The 22,317-nt window shown below is 42.9% G+C and overlaps 1 protein-coding gene across 7 annotated transcripts in view; it reads right to left on the reverse strand.

The window, feature by feature from the left end:
* LOC137375217 (hepatic and glial cell adhesion molecule-like) overlaps window positions 1-22,317 on the reverse strand; it is a 51,785-nt gene that overhangs the window by 27,054 nt on the left and 2,414 nt on the right. For 6 of the 7 annotated variants that reach the window (XR_010975953.1, XR_010975951.1, XR_010975952.1 and 3 more), the window contains 3 exons: window positions 17,758-17,887; window positions 12,852-12,956; window positions 12,003-12,365 (listed from right to left, as the gene is read on the reverse strand). Coding sequence is in view for 4 of the 7 variants with exons in the window: in XM_068042039.1 (XP_067898140.1) it covers window positions 12,003-12,365; window positions 12,852-12,956; window positions 17,758-17,809 (520 nt within the window). In the remaining 3 variants the exon portion in view is untranslated. Of the gene's footprint in view, window positions 1-12,002; window positions 12,366-12,851; window positions 12,957-17,231; window positions 17,356-17,757; window positions 17,888-22,317 lie in introns of those variants that run through there. The other variant, XM_068042041.1, reaches the window with a different exon arrangement.

A 22,317-nucleotide genomic window follows, 5' to 3' on the forward strand; every position in this document is an offset into this window, starting at 1 on the left:
TTTTCAGGTTTGCACTTGCTGCTGTTCAATATTCAGTGTATTCACACCTAATCTGTACTAATGCTTTGTCTTTCAACACACCATTAACATATTGTTTGCCTTTGCTCCGTGACCTTTTGGTCAGCTATGTGGCCTGGTCCAATCTGCACCTTCTCCTTTGTTATCTCTTGCCCCACCCCCACCTCACTTGCTTATAATCTGTGACTTTTCTAATATTTGTCAGTTCCGAAGAAGGGTCACTGACCCGAAACGTTAACTCTGCTTCTCTTTCCACAGATGCTGCCAGACCTGCTGAGTGATTCCAGCATTTCTTGTTTTTGTTTCAGATTTCCAGCATCCGCAGTATTTTGCTTTTATTTGAAACCAGGGTCTGTGCACTTAACAAAATATTCAACAAGTCATCTGTTTAGACCACAGCTTGCACTCATCCCCCAAGGGTCCAGCAGACTGTAGATTCCATCACACTTCCTCCCTTGGGAAAAGGAAAGCTTCACCGTAGTAAAGTTTTCTTTCGAGCAGTTTAGAAATACGGTAAGTTCTTAACATGTAATATGTTTTAACAAATAGCTTATTACATTCTGCACAGTTAATATTTTCATATTCTACAATTATATGTATTGTATTTACAAAACCATAAGGGCTTAAAAAAACCAAGTAAATGTGAGAATTAGGATTAGCAGGATTCACCCATCATAAAATTATCATAACTCAGAGATTTCTTCTGTCTTACACCCGGATTTAAACTCTAGACAGAGCATCAGCAATTACATTGCTTTTCCCTGCAATGTGCATAATTTTTTGGTGTAAATGGTTGTAACATAAAACTCCAATGAAATAGCCTGGGATTCTTTGTTCTGAACTTTTCTAGAAACGCAAGTGGGTTGTGGTTTGTAGAAACTAGTATGTTTCCCTGACTATTGGTTACATATACCTCAAACTGTTGAAGAGCCAGTACAAGACTAAAAGCTTCTTTTTCGATGGTTGAGTACTTTCTTTGATGTTTATTAAGCTTCCTAGAGAAGTAACTATTGGGCTGTTCCATACCAGCATCATCATCTGGGAGCAACACCTCCCCTACCCCTACATCATTGGTGTCGATTGCCACCTTGAATGACTTACTAAAATCTGGGGCTGCAAGAACTGGCTCCTTTATCAAAATGGCCTTTCACTCCTCGAATGCCATTTGGCATGACTCTGACCATTCAAAACTTCACATTTTTCTTTAACAAATTTGTCAATGGGGTGACTACTGTACTGAAATTAGGGATGAATTTCCTGTAGAACCCACAAATACTCAGAAATCATAATGCTTCTTTCTTCGCTTTAGGTACAGAAAAGTCCATTATCACCTGAACATCTCATGGTAACACTTGACCTTGAACTACGATATGTCCTAAAATAACTGACCTTGGTCTTGACAAACTCTCTCTTTGCGAGGTTTATGACAAGGTTAACTTTGGCCAGCCTGCCAAACAGAGCTCTCAAATGTGGGAAATGATCACTCCAAGTGTCGCTATACACCGAAAGGTCATCGATGGACACAACACAATTATTCAACCTAGCAATCACTTGATTGGTTAATCTTTGAAATGTAGCTGGTGCATTTTTCATACCAAATGGCCTGAGTTACATTGGAGCAGGCCATCTGGTGTCACAAAAGCAAAAATTTCTTCAGCTTGGTCAGTCAAGGGGACTTACCAATATCCCTTAAGCAAGTCAATCTCACTAACAAAGGCCAAATTCCCTACCCTATCAATACAATCCTCGAGCCTTGGGATTGGATAGGAGTCTGTCTTAGTTATCGCATTAACCTTTTAGTAATCAATGCAGACTCTTTGAGAACTGTTTGGTTTTGGTACCAGAATGATAAGAGAACTCCAACTACTTTGGGTTCAATTATATCATTAGTTAACATGTACTGAAACTTTTCCATGACTTTGGGCAATTTGCTGGGATTCAGTCTGTAGGGGTTTTGTTTAATTGGTTTAGCTTCCCCTACATCAACCTTATGAATAGCCAGAGAAGTACTACCTGGTTTATCTGCACATTCAGGCTTATATTCTCACAATAGGGCAGCTATGACTCACACTCACAAGGAGGGTAGTGATGAACATATAGAAACAAACTGAAAAGTTATAAAACTGAGAACAAATTTTAAAAGATTGGGACATTGGCTGTGAACAAAATGGAGGACAAGACACATGATTCATACCACATCCTGCACAGTAATCCACATCCATTATCTACTAAGACTGAAAACCAATCAACATCGTCTGCATGGAAATAAGACAGATAATCACACATGGATGTGAGCTATACTCAAGTAAACTAAGACAAAGGCCTTCCCCAGACTTTTCATCTCCAACAAACCATCACTACAATGGGGTGTGAACAACCCTCATATCCTCAAAATGGAGCCATCAAAAGGCCAATGTGCAGCCAGAAAGAATTGAAACCTAAAGTCACAGGGACAGAACTAACACTTGTAAGTTCACCTTAAAAGATAATCATTTTGAGGAACAAAAGGGTGCCTTGCCAATACAGAGCTTCAGATATCAAGATCCGGCTGGTCTATCCTCAGCCACACAGAAAACATCAAAAGTCATCTTGAATTCTAGCAAGGCTGAGAGGAAGAGAGAGAGAGAGATCACAGCAACATGACAAAAAAGGGAGTCCAGCCAGGGGCTGTAGAAAGATCCAATTTAAACGAGAAGAAGAAGGCCTGCTGCTAATGCTACACTTCAACTTGGTGCAGCAGAGAACTGAAAGTGACCACCACCTCCAGTCTGAAATCTTAACCACCAGAAAACTACACCATCTCAACAAGCTCAAGACTACAAACAACTCAGCCTGCACGTTTAAATGAGATTGACCTACTTAGAAGATTCAACAGGTTTATGGTAAACCACAAACACCTACCACACTTTGAACTCTTACCCTTTACCTTTTATCTATCTTCTCTTGAAAGTGCATGTGAGAGTGAATGTGTTTGTGAGTAGTGTTGCGAACATTTTGGGGAGTGAATATTGTTCAATAACTAACTGATCTTCTGTTTTAAACTACAAGAAAACTTGTCATTTGCCTGTTTATTTGACCCTAAAATCATTCAGGGGCTAACTCATCATTTTCAACAAAACACCCCTTTCCACGTGTCTGTAACATATACCTTTCCCTGTTACTAAGGTAGATGGTGTAGCACTTCATGCAGGCCCTCCAAGATCTCGCATTTGCCAGCTCCACTCCAGGGGGCTCAATCTGAGAACTCAGTCTCAGACTCATCATCTGGTTCATCAAGTGCACTATCTGCATTCTCTACCACCTGTGCTACCACTCCTATCTGCTTATGCGCATGGTCATAGTACCTCTTCAGCATATTCACATGACACATCCTTTGAAACTTTTGAATGTCTGGGGTACTAACTAGATAGTTCACATCACTGAGTTTCCTTTTGATACAGTAATGTCCACAAAACCTAGCTTTCAATGGTTCACCAGGCAAAGGCAACAACACTAACACCTTATCCCTGGGTTGTAAACTACCTGCCTTAGCTGTTCTATCTGCTTGTGCTTTCATCACCTGCTGAGAAGCCTTGAGATGTTTTATGGCCATCGCACAAGCTATTGGGAGTCTTTCTTATAACTTTGACACAAATAATCTGGGAGGGTAGTTTCCTACTCCTGTGCCAAAAATCGCTCAATGAGTTTAAGAGGGCCCTAACCTCATGCGCATAGACCAATTTGAAGGGACTGAAACCAGAAGACATGGCCCTAGCCAAGACTAACTTTCTTCCAACCCTGAGGATACTCAAGACAATAGGCCCTAATTATACTCTTTAAGGTTTGGTGATACCTTGGGACTGCATGGCATAAGCAGACGACTTGAGCCACTCACTCCTAAATTACACATGACCTCTTGAAATGCACCTGACCAGAAAGGTGGCCCCTGGTCGGACTGACTTCCTTTTGGCAACCCATACCTAGAGAAAAACTGGACCAACTCCTCAATCACAACTTTTGCTGTGATCATCTTCAATGATACTGCCTCTGGAAATCGAGTGGACAAATTCATAATGGTCAGGAGATAACTGTGGCTTGACATAGTTGTAGGTAAGGGTCCAACACAATCCACAAGACCCCTTCTAAATAGTTCATCAACTGCAGGTATCAGTCTTAATGGGGCTACCTTAATCCAAGGCTTTGGCTTCCCAACCATCTGACAGGTGTGACATGTCTTAAAACAGAAGATTAACTATTTATTTTGCAATATTCATTCATCAAAAGTCTTGTGCAACCTTCATCGATCTACATCACCCATCAAGCACCATTTGATTCTCTCGAGAACACAAGAACTAGGAGCAGATGTAGACCATAAGGTCCATCGAGCCTGCTCTGCCATTCAATACATGGCTGATCTTGGGCTTCAAGTCCACTTTCTTGCCTGCTTTCTATATCCCTTGATTTTCTGCGAGACCAAAAATCTATCTATCCCAGCATTAAATGTATTCAATGATGGAGCATCTACAACCCTCTGGGGTAGAGAATTCCAAATGATTGATTGTTCCCCACCGCCCAATCGTGGGAGCAGGTGCTGAGAGGAGGGAAGTGATACGACCTGGAGCTAGCGGCTGGAGGAGTGAGGCGAAGCGGGGAGCGAGCGGCCAGAGAGTGGGGTGGGGGTGGGGGAATGGGGAGCGATCGGCCAGAGAGCGGGATGGAGGGGGGGTGGAGAAAGCAAGTGGCCAGAGGCGGGGCGGGGCGGGGGAGCGGCGATGCTGGAGCGAGTGGCTAAGGGAGGGCAACAGGAAGCAAGTGGCAAGAAGATGGGTGCAGGAAGGAGCGGCAAAGAGAAGCGCAATGGCAGGAGTGAGTGGGGGACTGTTGGGGGTAGGAGAGAGGCAGCGATAGCAACCACTGAGGGGATTTTCGAGTTGAATTTGTTTTTTGTGATAAATTAAGCAGCGCCATCTTTAATCCTGGCAGCTGCTTGAGATGTCACAGACAGCAGCATTTCAGTGGAATAGGCTGCATTTGCTCATGTGCTGGTACTGCGTTGTCAGCAAATGCAGCCCTTGTTTATTCCTGTACTCCAATCCCCTTGCAATGAAGGCCAACATGCCATTTGCCTTACTAATAACCTGCTGTACCTGCTTGCTAACTTTGTGCGTTCCTTGTACGAGTACCCCCAAGTCTCTCTGAACAGGGAGAACTTGCAAACTCCACACAGACAGTACCCAGAACCGAACCCGGGTCGCTGGAGCTGTGAGGCTGCAGTGCTAACCACTGTGCCGGATATAGAAGCACTGGAGTGGGTGCAGAGAAAATTTACAAGATGATACCAGAAATGTGTGGGTATGGCTATCAGGAAAGGATAAACAGGATGGGTCTCTTGGTTCTTGTAAAAAGGATGAGAGGTGGCCTAATAAATGTTTTTAAAATTATGAAAGGTTTTGATAACGTGGATACAGAAAGAATGTGGGGAACAGCATAACTAGAAGACATCAATATAAGATGGTCACCAAGAAATCCAATAGGGAATTCAGAAGAAACTTCTTTACCCAAAGAGTGGTGAGAATGTGGAATTCGTGACCGCAGGGAGTGGTTTAAGCAAATAGTATAGGTACATTTAAGGGAAAGCTAGACAAGCCAATGAGGGAGAATGGAACAAAGAGTTACGATGATAGATTTAGATGAGGAAAAGTGGGAGGAGGCTTGAGTGGAGCATAAAAGCTGGTATGGACCAATTGGGCCATATGGCCTGTTTCTGTAGTGTATATCTTAAGTAATCCTATGTAAAACTGCTCCATCAGCTTACTGTTCATTTCATTTGGAATTGTGGGTCCAAATCTCATCACTCCATGAAACCATTAGAGTGCCACAAAGCAAGTTGTTTTAAAATTAAATAATTCCAGTTATAAAGTTATTCAACAGAAGGTCACTTCCATGCTAATTTTAAACTATTACATCCATTGCTGAATACAGTACTGAAGATTAGCTATACAAAGTCACAACACCCTTACAGATTTGTATGGGACAGTGCAAGAAATAAGGAATAATTATACTTTTAGAAAGAGGGACCTTTCTGTTAGCAAATTTTTCACAAATTGGATCCAGATTAAGTCTCAACCTACTGTTTCACCAACATATCTTAAATCTAACCAAAAATCAAATGATTTTATGTGGAAGGCTGAAAGGAAGTTGCATTTACTTTTTGATTCCCGATTAAAACTGAAAATTGCAAATCTAGAAATCTTAATTAAATAGCTCTGACTGGCACATATCCATCAGAGCTGTGAATCTGGTTTGTATGCTGCACTCTTACTGTGTAATTAAATGTACACTAATGTGAAGGGTTAAATATACAATTCATATAATGGATCAGATAATTCAATGGCTGTTTCCGCCAGGTGCTCCGGTTTCCTCCCACCACCAAAGACTTGCAGGTTGATAGGTAAATTGGTCATTGTAAATTGCCCCTACTGTAGGTAGATGGTAGGAGACTGGTAGGGAATATGGGATTAATGTAGGAGGGGATGTGGCCGGGAATATGGGATTAATGTAGGATTAGTATAAATGGGTGGTTGATGGTCGGCACAGACTCAGTGGGCCGAAGGGCCTGTTTCAGTGCTGTGTCTCTCTATGACTCTATGACTCTATCAACACTTACCAGTTTCACACCTTTTAAAAAATATTCAGCTTTTCTATTTTTATGACCAAAGTGAACAACTTCTCACTTCCCTACACTCTACTCCATTTGTCATCTTGTTGCCCACTCACTTAGCCCCTCCATATCTCTTTGCAGCCATCTTGTTTCCCACTCACTTAGCCCATCCATATCTCTTTGCAGCCTCTCTACATTCTCCCCGTAGCTTACCTTTCCACCAAGCTTTATATCATCAGAAAATTTACATACATTACTCTCTGTCTCTTCATCTAAATCATTAATATAGAGTGTAAATAGCTGAGGCCCCAGCACTGATACTTGCGTCACTACTATTCACTGCCTGCCAACTTGAAAATGCCCCATTTATGCTGACTCTCTGCTTCCTGTCTGTTAACCAATCCTCTATCCACACTAATATATTACCCCCAACATCATGAGCCCTTATCTTCCCTATTAATCTTTTATGTGGCACCTTATTGAATGCCTTTTGAAAATCTAGGTATACTACATTCTACTGGTTCCCCTTTATCTACCCTACTTGTTACACCCTCAAAAAACTCTAATAAATTTGTTGAACAGGATCTCCCTTAAGTAAAACCATGCTGACTTGTTCTAATCATACTAAGCTTTTCCAAGTGTATTGTTAAGACTTCTTTAATAATAGTTTCCAGCATCTTCCCAATGACTGATGTTAGGCTAACTGGCCTGTTGTTTCCTATTTTCCCTCTAACTCCTTTCAAGAAAAGTGATGTAACATTTGCCAAGTTCCAATCTGAAGGGATCATTCCTGCATCTAAGGAATTCTGGAAAATCAAGCCAGCACATCCACTATCTCTGCAGCTATCTCTTTTAGAACCCTAGGATATAGGCCATCTGGTCCCGGGGACTTGTCAGATTTTAGTCCCTCAAGTTTCTCCAAAACTTTTTCTCGGCTGATATCTAGCAAATTCCACATATGTCTGGCCCTTTTCCATTTTAAATTTCTGAATGTCTATCTATAGGCCTCTGGCAGCAACTCATAGGCATTGATGACAGCAGTTTTTTCTTTTCCATAGTCACCTGAGTCCTCTTCTGAAAGAGATGAATACACCCCCAAAGCTTTCCCTATGAAAACACTCTGTAGGAACATTGTCCAGGATGATTTAGGCCAATTCAGATTTGTGGCAATTTTCTCCAATGACACTAGTACCTTTCTACTCTTCCCTCACTAAATTTAGGTACCAAGTGAATATTCTTTGTCAAATCAAAATTATTAGGAATTTGCTCTGGGTTTTCCTCATCTTTCACCTCCAATCTGAGCTGTTCTCTTTTGAATTCAAGTTTTTTCATTTCTCTTTCTCTTTCTAATTCTAATTTAAGTTTTTGCAATTGTTTCTGTTACTTCTCTTTCTTTTTCTTCTCTTTCCAATTTCATCCTCTCTATTTCAAGTTGTCTCCTTTCCCTGTCCTTTGCTAATTCAATTTTGGCTTGCCCAACTTTAACACGAGCAGAAACATCCTTTTATTCAAGCTTCAAGTGATGAGCCAATTTTTCAATGACCTCTACCTTCCTAGCCACTAATTTTAAACTGTCACCTAGGTTCCCTGCTATAGCCTTCAAATTATCTTTCGTCAACTGTTCCAAGGCACTAAGAGACAAATCCTCTTTCTCCACCAAGGCCTGAACATCAAAGGTGTTTATATTGATTTCCCACTGAATACAGCAAAAGTAATGGTGAAATCCTGTTTGTTTCAATTCTGAAAAAGTCCAGTGAATCTGCTGACTCAGCCTAATTTGGATTGATCCCGGATGAGTCCCCAATTTTGTTATGATCCCTATGGAGATCAACAAACCAAAAGAACTGAATTTACTAAACAACACCAATAAACAAACCAAATGAACAAATTTCATTTTTAGAACTTACGCTTCAACAATCAAACCAAAATCAACATAAATTGAACACAAATTAACAGACAATCATGGTCAATATATAGATATTACAAATTACACTTTAACTGTCAGATACAACAGAGATTGATCTCACAGATTTACTGGGCAGTCCACTCAGCATATTTCTTTGGGCCTCCTTATCTCGAGAGACAATGGATACGCGCCTGGAGGTGGTCAGTGGTTTGTGAAGCAGCGCCTGGAGTGGCTATAAAGGCCAATTCTGGAGTGACAGGCTCTTCCACAGGTGCTGCAGAGAAATTTGTTTGTTGGGGCTGTTGCACAGTTGGCTCTCCCCTTGCGCCTCTGTCTTTTTTCCTGCCAACTACTAAGTCTCTTCGACTCGCCACAATTTAGCCCTGTCTTTATGGCTGCCCGCCAGCTCTGGCGAATGCTGGCAACTGACTCCCACGACTTGTGATCAATGTCACACGATTTCATGTCGCGTTTGCAGACGTCTTTATAACGGAGACATGGACGGCCGGTGGGTCTGATACCAGTGGCGAGCTCGCTGTACAATGTGTCTTTGGGGATCCTGCCATCTTCCATGCGGCTCACATGGCCAAGCCATCTCAAGCGCCGCTGACTCAGTAGTGTGTATAAGCATATGGGGTACCAATTATAGCCACAAAGTTCTTCAAATCTCTGAACTTCCTCAGGTACATCTCCAGCTTCTTTCTTCAAAGATGTAGCCACCAATTCCCATCTGAAAGCAGTTCCCCTACAATTCAAACTCCCTGGGGTACGGTCTCCACCCAAAACTGTCTCCAGAACCTCTTCAGCTCTGCTCACGACAATCTTGATGGTGTAGATCCACCAGTATTAGCTTTATTTGAGCCCTTCAGTGACAACCCTATGCACTGTATGGCCGGGTCTGGTTAATCAGTTACTTTAAGTAACAGAAGCAGCTCCTGGTTCCAACCTTCACCTTCGACGGCATGCCTGCACTCCACTCCTGAGTGATCTGAGCTTGGATAGCTCTGTGTCCCTTTCATCTGGTTCCAAACAGTCCCCAGAAACATGAAGTTTTAGTTTCCATTTCTGTTCAGTTTCTGCTTTAGTTTTTATGTCAGTTTCTGATTCAGTTTCAGTTTTTCTTTCAGTTAGAAATCATAGAAAGTTTAAGGCACAGAAAGAGGCCACGGCCCATTGTGTCTGTGCCGGCTGAAAAACGATCCACCTATTCTATTCCCACCTTCCAGCATTTGGTCCATAGCCCTGCAGATTATAGCACTTGAGGTGCATATCCAGACTCCTTTTGAATGAGTTGAGGGTTTCTGCCTCAACTCCCTTTCAGGCAGTGAGTTCCAGAATCCCAACACCCTCTGGGTGAAAACATTTTTCCTCATCTCCCCTCTAATTTTTCTACCAATCACTTGAAACCTATGCCTCCTGGTTACTGACCTCTCTGCTAAGGTGAATAGGCCCTTCAGCTCCACTCTATCCAGGGACCTCAAAATTTTGTACATTTCAATCAGATTTCCCCTTAGCCTTCTCTGTTCCAAGGAGAACAACCCCAGCCTATCCAATCTTTCCTCCTAGCTGCATTTTTCCAGTCCTGGCAACATCCTTGTAAATCTCCTCTGTACCCTCTCTAGTGCAATTACATCCTTTTTGTAATGAGGTAATGAGAACTGCACACAGTACTCAAGTTGTGGCCTAACCAATGAGTTAGACAGTTCCAGCATAACCTCCCTGCTCTTGTATTCTATACCTCGGCTAATAAAGGAAAGGATTCCATATGTCTTCATAACCATCTTATCGAACTGTCCTGCTACCTTCAGGGATCTGTGGACATCCACTCCAAGATCCCTCACTTCTTCTGCACTTGAGTATTTTCCCATTAATTGTGTATTCCTTTGCCTTGTTTGACCTCCCCGAATGCATCACCTCACATTTCTCCAAGTTGAATTCCATTTGCCACTTTTCTGCCCATCTGACCTGACCATCAAGATCTTCCTAATAGTTAGGGTCTGTCTCAAAAATACAAGCTTTGAAAACAGGGTCAGTGCACCTAACAGAACATTCAACAATTCATCTGTTCAGACAACAGCTCACACACATTCCCCCACTGGTCCAGCAGATTCCATCATACCATCTGCTTAAACTGTATGTACTTCCCAGCTCTCATAAATAAAGATGTGCGAGATGCAAAGGTGGGCTGCCGCTTGCAAGAGGCCTCCAAAGTCCACTGCTGATCTTTGGAAGGAGCCAGAAGCAAAAAAGCTCTTGGCCACAGTAACTTGCAGGGCTACTGGCAGGGTATGGTGAGCAGTACTTCAAGGTCTGAGGTCTTCTTCTATGAGGGTACAAATCTCAGTGACCATCTGCCTAGATAGGCGCAGTCTCCTGTAGCACTGATTCTTTGCCAGATGTTACCTTGATGGCAGTCAGTTGCATTCACAATGCTTACTTACTCTCACCTCTTATGACTCCATGATCCCTGGAGGGTCACAGTGACCTCCAGTGACCGAGCACGCACAGACCACTTGCTCCGTCTCATCTGCTTACCTGATGGCACTTGTATGCCAATGGATGAGCGCCCTTCTCAACCGTGCACATTTTTATGAGCCCACCTAATTGAATGACGCAGCCAGGACAGCTCACCACCGTATTTCCATGTTCTCCTACCTTGACTGTTCCAGATCCATCGTGTAACCCCAGCCTTCCCACAAAAATGCAAACTGTCCCATAACAAGCTGGCACAACAAGTTCATTAACGAGCTTAATTAAACATGGATCCAAGTTAGCCAGGTTGCCGAGTCCCACCTCCGCCCCTCCCGTGCAAAACTGTTGGCGGTCAAGACGGCATCAGCAAACCGACACGATGGTCAGTGGTGCGACATTATGCACCAAGCCGTCCACATTTTGGGGTGAAAATCCTGTCTGTTGTTTCAACATGCACACTTTGTAAATCCAATGGTTATGTCAACAAAGATTATGTGGGTTGATTATTCACAATTGCACATTTTGGCTCAGCAGTAACTTATCAGCTATCATCTAAATGTAACCGTGGGAAAGCTATTGTTGGAACATACGCAGTATTTATTTTCCTATGTCATGGGCCTTTATTCAGGGTTGTTTGATAGCTGTGTCAACATTTGCTGTGAATGAGCTGAAAACGTACAAAACTGGTCTGTGCAGGAACCTGCTTGGATCAATGGATTCAGAGAGGCATTAACCTAAAACTAGCTTTTTTAAGCATATTGCAAATGATAAATTGAAGCAAAACGTTTACTGTTATTGGATCAAGGCTTTACTCCAGTTCTTTACTTAATACAGAAACAATTTAATACTGATCAAATACACTTTACATATGACCTCTTTCAGGCTTCAATGAAAAACTGATTGTGTAATGTTACAATGCTCCTGCAATCCTCAAAGTTAGCTGAAATTCCAGTATTGGACACTTACCAGATACTTGCATCCTGAAGGTACTTTGATCACGGTTTTTCAGTTCTGTCCCATAGTAGTCGATTTGTATTTCATATTCCCCAGTGTCATTAACCTGTACATTGTACAGCACCACAAAACCTGTGTGGATTTGAACTCTGTGTTGATACAGTGGGTGCACAATGTGTAGCTTCTCTGGATTATTGGACTTCCATGTTAAAATCTTAAAGGCTAATGGAAATCTCAATCTAAATGTTACATCATACTGATCTTCTCCATCTTGGTACTGTAGAGGGAACATAACCTGTTCTCCTGCAGTGGCATTAGTGATGGTATCAGGTCTGGCAAACAACGCTTCTCCACACACAACAAACAAATTGAGTGCTGGAAAACACAAGCATAGATTACACACACCAATTTTTTTTTGTTACTCTAAGAACAATTGTATTATCAACTCATGACTAGTGAGAATGGAGGTAAAGGTTGGTGACAGGTTTGTTTTTGTGGTTGAGTTTGCTTCAAGATGGGAGATTGGAATCTGTGGCAGACTCAGTATTCTGTCAACTAAGTCAAGGGGCGCTTGTGACAGCTAGAAGGATTCATTTGTTAATGGAGGTCAGATTTCTCCCTGTGCTGGTAAGCTACGTGATTTGAGCAGTTTCGATTCCAGCAGTAATACTTATAAACATTTGGAGCGAGGGGCAGAGGGGATGTGAGGTGATTTTTCTCTAACCCTTGTTCTTTCCACTCAGTGACTAGGTTCTTCAGGCTTAGGTAAGTGGATATGGTCTTACGGACAATTGAGTTCACACTCATTACCAAGTCATGTTACCTCTATGTGTGTAAATTGCCAGCATTAAGATGTATTACCTGAGGTAAGTATGAAGATGTTAACATTCAATGAATCGGAGAATTTCATTTGATATTTCTGCATAAACTGAACCTTTAACATTTCTTCATGAAGGCTGGTGGATCCTAAAAAGGAAAAAAAAAGTTATTCTGACACATGGTATAATGCTTGGCAGGGGTTGTCCTGGAAGCTTCAGCTACCTGAGCATGGAGAAAGAAAGAGAGACTTGCATCAATATAGCACCTTCCATGACCTCAGCATGTCTCAAATTGCTTTACAGCCAATGAAGTACTTTTGAAGTTTAGTCACTCTTGCAATGTAGAAAGTTCAGGAGCCAATTTGCACACAGCAATGTGATAATGACCAGATAATCTGCTTTTAACATTGTTGGTTGAGGGATAAATATTGGCGAGGAATGCATTAGGAAACAGAACATGAATGGAAAAGTAGCGCATGAGGAAGTACAGGCTCACGTGTACAAAACCTGGGCAATATAGAAAGGCATTTGCAAATTGCAATGAAGGTCACCATTGATTTTTCACCATTCCAGTCAAAAGACCTTTTGTGGAAGCAGAGAGTAATGGGCATCTCGTACGTTTTGAAATTTGACTTTCAACATTTAGGAAGGATAGGCAAAAAGGAAAAGGAAGTGCAGTAGCACTGTTAATAAAGGAAGAGATCAGTACATTCGTGAGAGAGGATCTTAGATCAGAAGATAAAGATGTTTTAATCAGTTTGAATGGAGCTATGAAACAGCAAGAGATAGCAAGCATTGGTAGGAGTTATTTTTAGGCCACCAAACAGTAGTGGAAATGTAGGGCACGATATAAACCAGGAAATTAGAGGTGCATGTAACAAGGGCAATACAGTAATCATGGGGGACTTCAATCAACATAGAGATTATGCCAACCTAATTAGCACTAATGCTGTGGAGGACTATTTTCTGAAATGTATACGAGATGGTTTTCTAGAACAGTATGTTGAGGAACCAACTAGAGAATGGGTTAGTTTAAATCTAGTGTTGTGCAATGAGAAGAGGCTAATTAACAATATTGTTGTAAAGGAGCCTTTAGGGAAGAGTGACCATAATATGATGGAATTTTACATTCATTTTGAAAGTGATGTAGTTGAATATGAAACTAGGGTCTTAGATCTAAACAAAGGAAACTACGAAGGAATGAGGGGCAAATAGGTTGTGATAGATTGGGAAACTACATTAAAAGCTTTGATGGTAGACAGGCAATGGCTAGCATTTAAATAATTAATAAATGGTTTACAACAAATTTACATTCTTGAGTATTGCTGAAAATAGAGACATGTTGTCGAAGCTTTTCATCTTGCACTCATACGGATAGTCTGAAAGAATACCAATGTAAAAGAAAATTATACTGTTTGAGAAGTGAGTGCTGATTGGTTGGCAAGTGAACTCTGATTGGTAGAGGTGTTGCCATGGAGAATGCACCAGTTTACAGTGACTGACAGTTAACTGCCTAACTTTGTTTGAAATTTAAACCAGGCAGCTAGACTCTGATTGGTCAAGGCATTGCCCTGAGGAATGAATCAGCAAATGACTGTCACTTACTTTGTTTAACTGAAACAGTTGCAATGTTTGTACATATTCTTTCTGTCTGCAAAGAACAGGGCCCTGTGTATTGATATATGTAGCCTCCAGTATGCACAGATGGGCCACACTGTGAGCCCTACTGACAATCTTAAATTGGTTGTCAGCATAATTCTTAGCACACTGAGGCTGATTTAGTAAACGTTGTCCAATTGCGGAATCACATCTAATGTTGGGCACTGTGTTTTGAGTTTGACAAGCAGAGGCTGGTTGGGTACGGCCTGTACCTTGCCAGTTGTGAACTGCGGAAGGGACATGTTGTTTATTACAATCCGCTAGTCTTTGGGACGTGCGACCGATATACCTAGCATCACACTGGCATTGGAATTCATATATTACATTACTCATTTGTGTGATAGGCAGGACATCTGTTTGGCTTGACGGCAGCATCCTGTTAGTGGCGAACACCACACATGTTGCTACTGCATAGTAGCAGCCTGAAACAGCTAGCATCACCTGTTGCTCAAATTTTTGGTATACATTACCCTTCCAGGGTAATTTGAGGTAGACTGGGCACTTTTCAGGGCTGAAAATGACAGCCTTAGGCCCATTCATAAGTTTGCGTGATATACAGCAAGAAATGATCTGATCAGGGTAGCCATTGTCACGCAGTATGTCTTTGATTTGCCCTATTTCAGCATCAAGCTTGCATTGTGAGCAAATGGCTCGGGCCCTATATATGACGTTGCCGATAAGGCCAATCGTATAGCGTGGGGAACTGTAAGAATCCCAACGCATGTATTGACCAGTGAAGGTAGGTTTGTGGTAGATCATGGTAGAGAACCCCCATCAGATTTTTCAACTAGCATATTAAGGAAAGGGAGCTCATTTGACTGCTCCATTTCAAAGGTGAATTTGAGCACAGGATGGAGCCCATTAAGATGTGTAAGGAAATTATTGCATGCAGCTGCGGATTCAAATATTGCAAACGTATCATCCACCTGTCAGAAATATGCAAAAGGTAGGAAGTTAGGTGTCATTCCCTCAAAGACATATTTCGCATGGAACTCAACAAAGATGTTTACAAGAGCTGGACCTAGAGGGGATCCCATGGCAACACCACCTATTTGTCAAACATGGTGTTGTTAAAACTGAATTCAACTGCATGAGTTGCCAAGTTCATATGTTCAATGAATACTGATTCACGCAATGGTGGCCATGATATAGTGCTCCAGTACAAATATCTATGGCTTCCTTAAGTGGTACATTGGTGAATAGGCCAGAAATGCAAGTCCGTTCATTCTTTTAATTGTTTTTTTTATTCATTCATGGCATGTGGGCGTTGCTGGCCAGGCCAGCATTTATTACCCATCCCTAATTGCCCTTGAGAAGGTGCTGGTGAGCTGCATTCTTGAACCGCTGCAGTCCATGTGGGGTAGGTACACCCACAGTGCAGTTAGGAAGGGAGTTCCAGGATTTTGACCCAGTGACAGTGAAGGAACGGCGATATAGTTTCAAGTCAGGATGGTGTGTGACTTGGAGGGGAACTTGCAGGTGGTGGTGTTCCCATGCATCTGCTGCCCTTGTCCTTCCAGGTGGTAGAGGTCGTGGGTTTGGAAGGTGCTGTCGAAGGAGCCTTGGTGCATTGCTGCAGTGCATCTTGTAGATGGTACACACTGCTGCCACTGTGGAGGGAGTGAATGTTTGTAGATGGGGTGCCTTCAGTTGTTTCTTGATATCACATGGAGTGAATCGAATTGGCTGAAGTCTGGCATCTGTGATGCTGGGGACTTCAGGAGGAGGCCGAGATGGATCATCAACTTGGCACTTATGGCTGTAGATTGTTCATTTCTTTGAGACACAAAAAACCGGTAGGAAAGGCTAACAAGAGAAGTTAAAGATCAAAGGAAGAGGCTTATAAAGTTGCCAAATAAGTAGTAAGCCTGAGGATTGGGAGCATTTTGGAATTTAGCAAAGGAGGACCAAGAAACTCAAAGAAAGAGAAAATAGAATATGAAAGTAAATTAGTGAGAAACATAAATATGGATTGTAAAAGCTTCTACAGGTATGTAAAAAGGAAAAAAAAATAGCAGAGTCAAATGTAGGTCCACTGCAGGCAGAGACAGGAGAATTTATAATGGAGGATAAAGAACTGGCAGAAAAACTGAACAAATACTTTGGCCTGAATTTTATTCGCGTGCCGCGCTCTGCGATAGCTGCTTTGAACTCGGTGGCATGCTCGCATTCAGCGGCCGCTGCCGAGCTCCCGCGATATTATGTGTGGAGGTTCATTACCACAGAGGCCACGCGCAGCTCCCCCCATATTACGTTGGGGTGGTGGGTGGTGGGGGAGGGTGCCGGACTGCGGCTCCATGCTGCATGCCGGCACAGCTGTGAGTCATGTGCTGGGGCCATCCTGAAAGGGCAGCCAGTACAGCAGCTATGCCTGCACCTACAGAGGACCCCTGCAACACAGAGTGGTAATGGAGAGAGCAGGATGGCACCATGGTTCAGTGATGCCTCCCTCACTGCCCTCCTCCAGACTGTGTGCACAAAGTGTGAGGTCCTCTTCCCCAGCGATGGCAGGAAGAGGCCCTCTTGCCTGACCAAGGCAGCCTGGCTGCACAGGAAGTGCCATCCAGTGTAACTGGGTGCAGTGCCGAAAACGGATGAATGACCTGCTAAGAGGTACGAGAGTGCTAATGTCCATCAGGGCTCCATTGAAATTGGGTACACCCACACAGAATGGCATATGCCTGCCACTGCTGTGCCAAAGAATGGGAGGTTGGGCAGGGAGGGAATAAACGCCATGAATGGTGCAATGTATGACATAACTTACCCTTGTCTGGTGCTCAGGGAATGGCACCTACATGAATGACTCAGTAGTGCACACCGAGAACCCCCCACCTTTGTGGCCAGCAACAGTCTTTTGACATGTGTTGCCCTGTTGACATGCCATTGTTAATATCTGCCTCCTTGTCCCTCCAGGTGAAGACGACCCACAATTCGAGAGAGTCCTCCGGCATCGGTGGAGGTCCCACACATATGCTTAGACTCACGGATGCGAGGCGGCGGCCCTGCAGCTGGCATCAAGACAACAGGCGCACTCATTTGGACAAATTGACATCAGGCTGTAAGGTGAACAGATGTCAAATTGTTATTAAAGATGGGCACTGCGGATTGTCAGTTCGGTAATGCAATGCTGCTGCAATTGTGAAATGTGTTACGTCAGAACTGGAGGGAAAGTACATAGTACCTCCCAGTATCTCCCTTCATTCCTGCAGAGCTTTCCCTCCAGTAATCTCGAGCCCCTCCCTCCTCCCTTCCAGAATGCAGAGCTGAGACCCCTGTAAATCTGGACTTACCTTCACTGTCCAGTACTGTTGCTTCTGCTGTCCTGTCTAGTTTTCTGTTCATGAGCGGGACTGTACGTGACGGCCGCCTGTTCTACGTAAAATGCGGAAGTGTGGAAGAAGAGGCGGTTGGATGCATAATCTGCAAAGGAAAGTAGCGTTTTACATATTCTAATTGGGGTGCCACCACCGAGCCGCGGAGGGGCTGCACCGAGGTCCCCCACTGCTGGTAATATGCGGCGGGTCCTTCTCTATGTCGGGGGTCAAGGCAGGCCTTTCCCTGCAGAATTTTACAGGCCAAAACTGTACACAATACTCCAGGTGTAGTCTCACCAAGGCTCTATTCAATTGCAGCAAGACTTATTTATTCCTGTACTTAAATCCTCTTGCAATAAAGGCCATCATACTATTTGCCTTCCTAATTGCTTGCTGCATCTGCATGTTCACTTTCAGTGACCCACGGCGTCGAGGGGCTGCTAAAATTCAGCCCTTTGTGTCTGTCCTCACGGAGGAACATGCAAAAAACCTGCCAGGAATACTAGACAACCAAGGGACTAGCGAGAATGAGGAACTGAAAGAAATAAGTATTAGTAAAAAAGTAGTACTGGAGAAATCAATGGGACTGAAAGTTGATAAATCCCCTGGATGAGATAATCTACATCTCAGACTGTTGAAAGAGGTGGCTGCAGCAATAGTGGATGCGTTGGTGTTCATCTTTCAAAATTCTATAGATTCTGGAACAGTTCCTGCAGAGTGGAAAGTAGCAAATGTAACCTCACTATTTAAGGAAGGAGGGAGAGGGAAAACAAGGAACTATGGACCTGTCAATCTGACATCAGTAGTAGTGAAAATGCTAGAATCTACAATAAAGGATGTGATAACCGCACACTTAGAAAATAATGGTAGGATAGGGCAGAGTCAACATGGATTTATGAAAGGGAAATCATGTTTTACAAACCTTTTGGAGTTTTCTGAGGAACTAGTGGAAGGCGGAATCAGTGGATGTGATGCATTTGAATTTTCAGAAGGCTTTTGACAAGGTCCCACACAGGAGGTTAGTAAGCCAAATTAGAGCACATGGAATTGGGGGAAATATACTTGCATGGACTGAGAATTGGTCAACGGACAGAAAACAGAGAGTAGGAATAACGGGTCATTCTCAGGTTGGCAGACTGTTACTAATGGGGTACGGCAAGGATCAGTGCTTGGGCACCAGCTACTCACAATCTATATCATTGATTTGGTTGTGGGGACCAAATGTAATTTCTCCAAGTTTGTTAATGACACAAAATTAGGTGGGAATGTGAGTTGTGAGGAGGATGCAAAGAGGCTTCAAGGGATTTAGGGAGGCTAAGTGAGTGGGCAAGAACATGGCAGATGGAATATAATGTGGAAAAATATGAAGTTATCCACTTTGGTAGGAGAAACAGAAATGCAGAGTATTTCTTAAATGGTGAGAGATTGGGAAACGTTGATGTCCAAAGGGACCTGGGTGTCTTTGTTCATGAGTCACTGAAAGCGAACATGCAGATGCAGCAAGCAATTAGGAAGGCAAATAGTATGTTGGCCTTTATTGCAAGAGGATTTGAGTACAGGAGTAAAGAAGTCTTGCTGCAATTGTATAGAGCCTTGGTGAGACCGCACCTGGAGTATTGTGTACAGTTGTGGCCTCCTTATCTAAAGAAGCATATAAAGCATATACTTGCCATAGAGGGAGTGCAACAAAGGATCATCAGACTGATCCCTGGGATGGTGGGATTGTCCTATGAGGAGAGTGGGGCTATATTCTCTAGAGTTTAGAAAAATGAGAGGTGATCTAGAAACATAGAAACATAGCAAATAGGAGCAGGAGTAGGCCATTCGGCCCTTCAAGCCTGCTCCGCCATTCATTATGATCATGGCTGATCATCCAACTCAGTAACATGTTCCCGCTTTCCCCCCATATCCTTTGATCCCTTTTGCCCCAAGAACTATATCTAACTCCTTCTTGAAAACATACAATGTTTTGGCCTCAACTGCTTTCTGTGGTAGCGAATTCCACAGTCTCACCACTTTCTGGGTGAAGAAATTTCTCCTCATCTCAGTCCTGAAAGGTTTACCCCGTAACCTTAGACTATGACCCCTGGTTCTGGACTCCCCCACCATCGGGAACATCCTTCCTGCTTCTACCCTGTCAAGTCCTGTTAGAATTTTATAGGTTTCTATGAGATCCCCCTCACTCTTCTGAACTCCAACGAATATAATCCTAACTTTCTCAGTCTCTCCTCATATGTCAGTCCCACCATCCCAGGAATCAGTCTGGTAAACCTTCGCTGCACTCCCTCTATAGCAAGAACATCCTTCCTCAGATAAGGAGACCAAAACTGCACACAATATTCCAGATGTGGCCTCACCAAGGTCTTGTATGATTGCAACAAGACATCCCTGCTCCTGTACGTGAATCCTCTCGCTGTGAAGGCCAACATACCATTTGCCTTTTTTTACCGCCTGTTGCACTTGCATGTTTACCTTCAGCAACCGGTGTACGAGAACACCCAGATCTCATTGCATATTCCCCTCTTTCAGTTTATAGGTGTTAAGATAATAATCTGCATTGCTGTTTTTGCTACCTAAGTGGATAACCTCACATTTTTCCACATTATACTGCATCTGCCATGCATTTGCCCACTCACTCAACTTGTCCAAATCATCCTGAAGCCTCTCTGCATCCTCCTCACAACTCACCCTCCCACCCAGTTTTGTGTCATCTGCAAATTTGGAGATATTACATTTAGTTCCCTCATCTAAATCAATATATATTGTGAACAGCTGGGGTCCTAGCACCGATCCCTGCGGTATCCCACTAGTCACTGCCTGCCATTCGGAAAAAGACCCGTTTATTCCTACTCTTTGTTTCTTGTCTGCCAACCAATTTTCTATCCATTGCAATACACTACCCCCAATCCCATGCACTTTAATTTTACATGCTAATCTCTTATGTGGGACTTTGTCGAAAGCCTTCTGAAAGTCCAAATAAACCACATTCACTGGCTCCCCCTCATCAACTCTACTAGTTACATCCTCGAAGAATTCCAGTAGATTTGTCAAGCATGATTTCCCTTTTGTAAATCCATGCTGGCTCTGTCTGATTCTACCACTGTTCTCCAAGTTCTCTGCTATAAAATCTTTGATAATGGACTATAGAAATTCCCCCACTACCAACGTCAGGCTGACTGGTCTATAATTCTCTGCTTTCTCTCTACCTCTCTTTTTAAATAGTGGGATTACATTAGTTACCCTCCAAGCTGTAGGAACTGTTCCAGAGTCTATAGAATCTTGGAAGATGACCACCAATGCATCCACTATTTCTAGGGCCACTTCCTTAAGTACTCTGGGATGTAGATTATCAGGCCCTAGGGATTTATCAGCCTTCAATCCCATCAATTTCCCCAACACCATTTCTCTACTATTACTGATTTCTTTCAGTTCCTCCCTCTCACTAAACCCTGTGTTCCCCAACATTTCTCATATGATATTTGTGTCCTCCTTTGTGAAGACAGAACTAAAGTATGCACTTAGTTGGTCAGCCATTTCTTTGTTCCCCATAATAAATTCCCCTGTTTCTGACTGTAAGGTTTGTCTTCACCAATCTTTTTCTCTTCACATACCTATAGAAACTTCTACAGTCAGTTTTTATGTTCCCCGCAAGCTTACTCTCATACTCTATTTTCCCTTTCTTAATCAATCCCTTGGTTCTCCTTTGCTGAATTCTAAACTGCTCCCAATCCTCAGGTCTGTTGTTTTTTTCTGGCGAATTTGTATGCCTCTTCCTTGGATCTAATGCCATCTCTAATGCCATGGCTACCTTTCCCATTTTACTTTTGCGTCAGACAGGAAGAAACAATTGTTGCAGTTCATCCATGCGCTCTTTGAATGTTTGCCATTGCCTATCCACCGTCATCCCTTTAAGTAACGTTTCCCAATCCATCATAGCCAACTCGCGCCTCATACCTACGTAGTTTCCTTTATTTAAGATTCAGGACCCTAGTCTCAGAATCAACTACGTCACTCTCCATCTTGATGAAGAATTTTATCATATTATGGTTGCTCATCCCCAAGGGGTCTCACATTGAAGCATACAAAATTCTTACAGGGCTCGACAAGCTAGATGCAGGAAGGTGGTTTCCCCTGTTCCAGAACCAGGGGACGCAGTCTCAGAATAAGAGCTCGGCTATTTAGGACTGAGATAGGAAGAAATTTCTTCACTCAGAGGGTGGTAAATCTTTGTAATTCTCTACCCCAGAGGGCTGTGCAGTCTCAGTCATTGTGCATAATCAAGACAGCGATTGATAGATTTCTAGATATTAAAGTTATCAATGGATATGGGGATACTGCAGGAAAATGATATTGAGGTAGAAGATCAGCCATGATCTAGTTGAATGGTGGAGCAGGCTTGAGGGGCCGAATGGCCTACTCCTGCTCATATTTCCTATGTTCCGATGCTTCGTACCCAATTCCTTGTATTGAGGATTGTATTGACTGGGTAGGCAACTCCACTTACATCAGCAAAACTTATTAAGAGGGTACTGGCAA

The sequence above is a fragment of the Heterodontus francisci genome, chromosome 11 (genome assembly GCF_036365525.1).
Source record: "Heterodontus francisci isolate sHetFra1 chromosome 11, sHetFra1.hap1, whole genome shotgun sequence".
NCBI classification, from domain to species: domain Eukaryota; kingdom Metazoa; phylum Chordata; class Chondrichthyes; order Heterodontiformes; family Heterodontidae; genus Heterodontus; species Heterodontus francisci.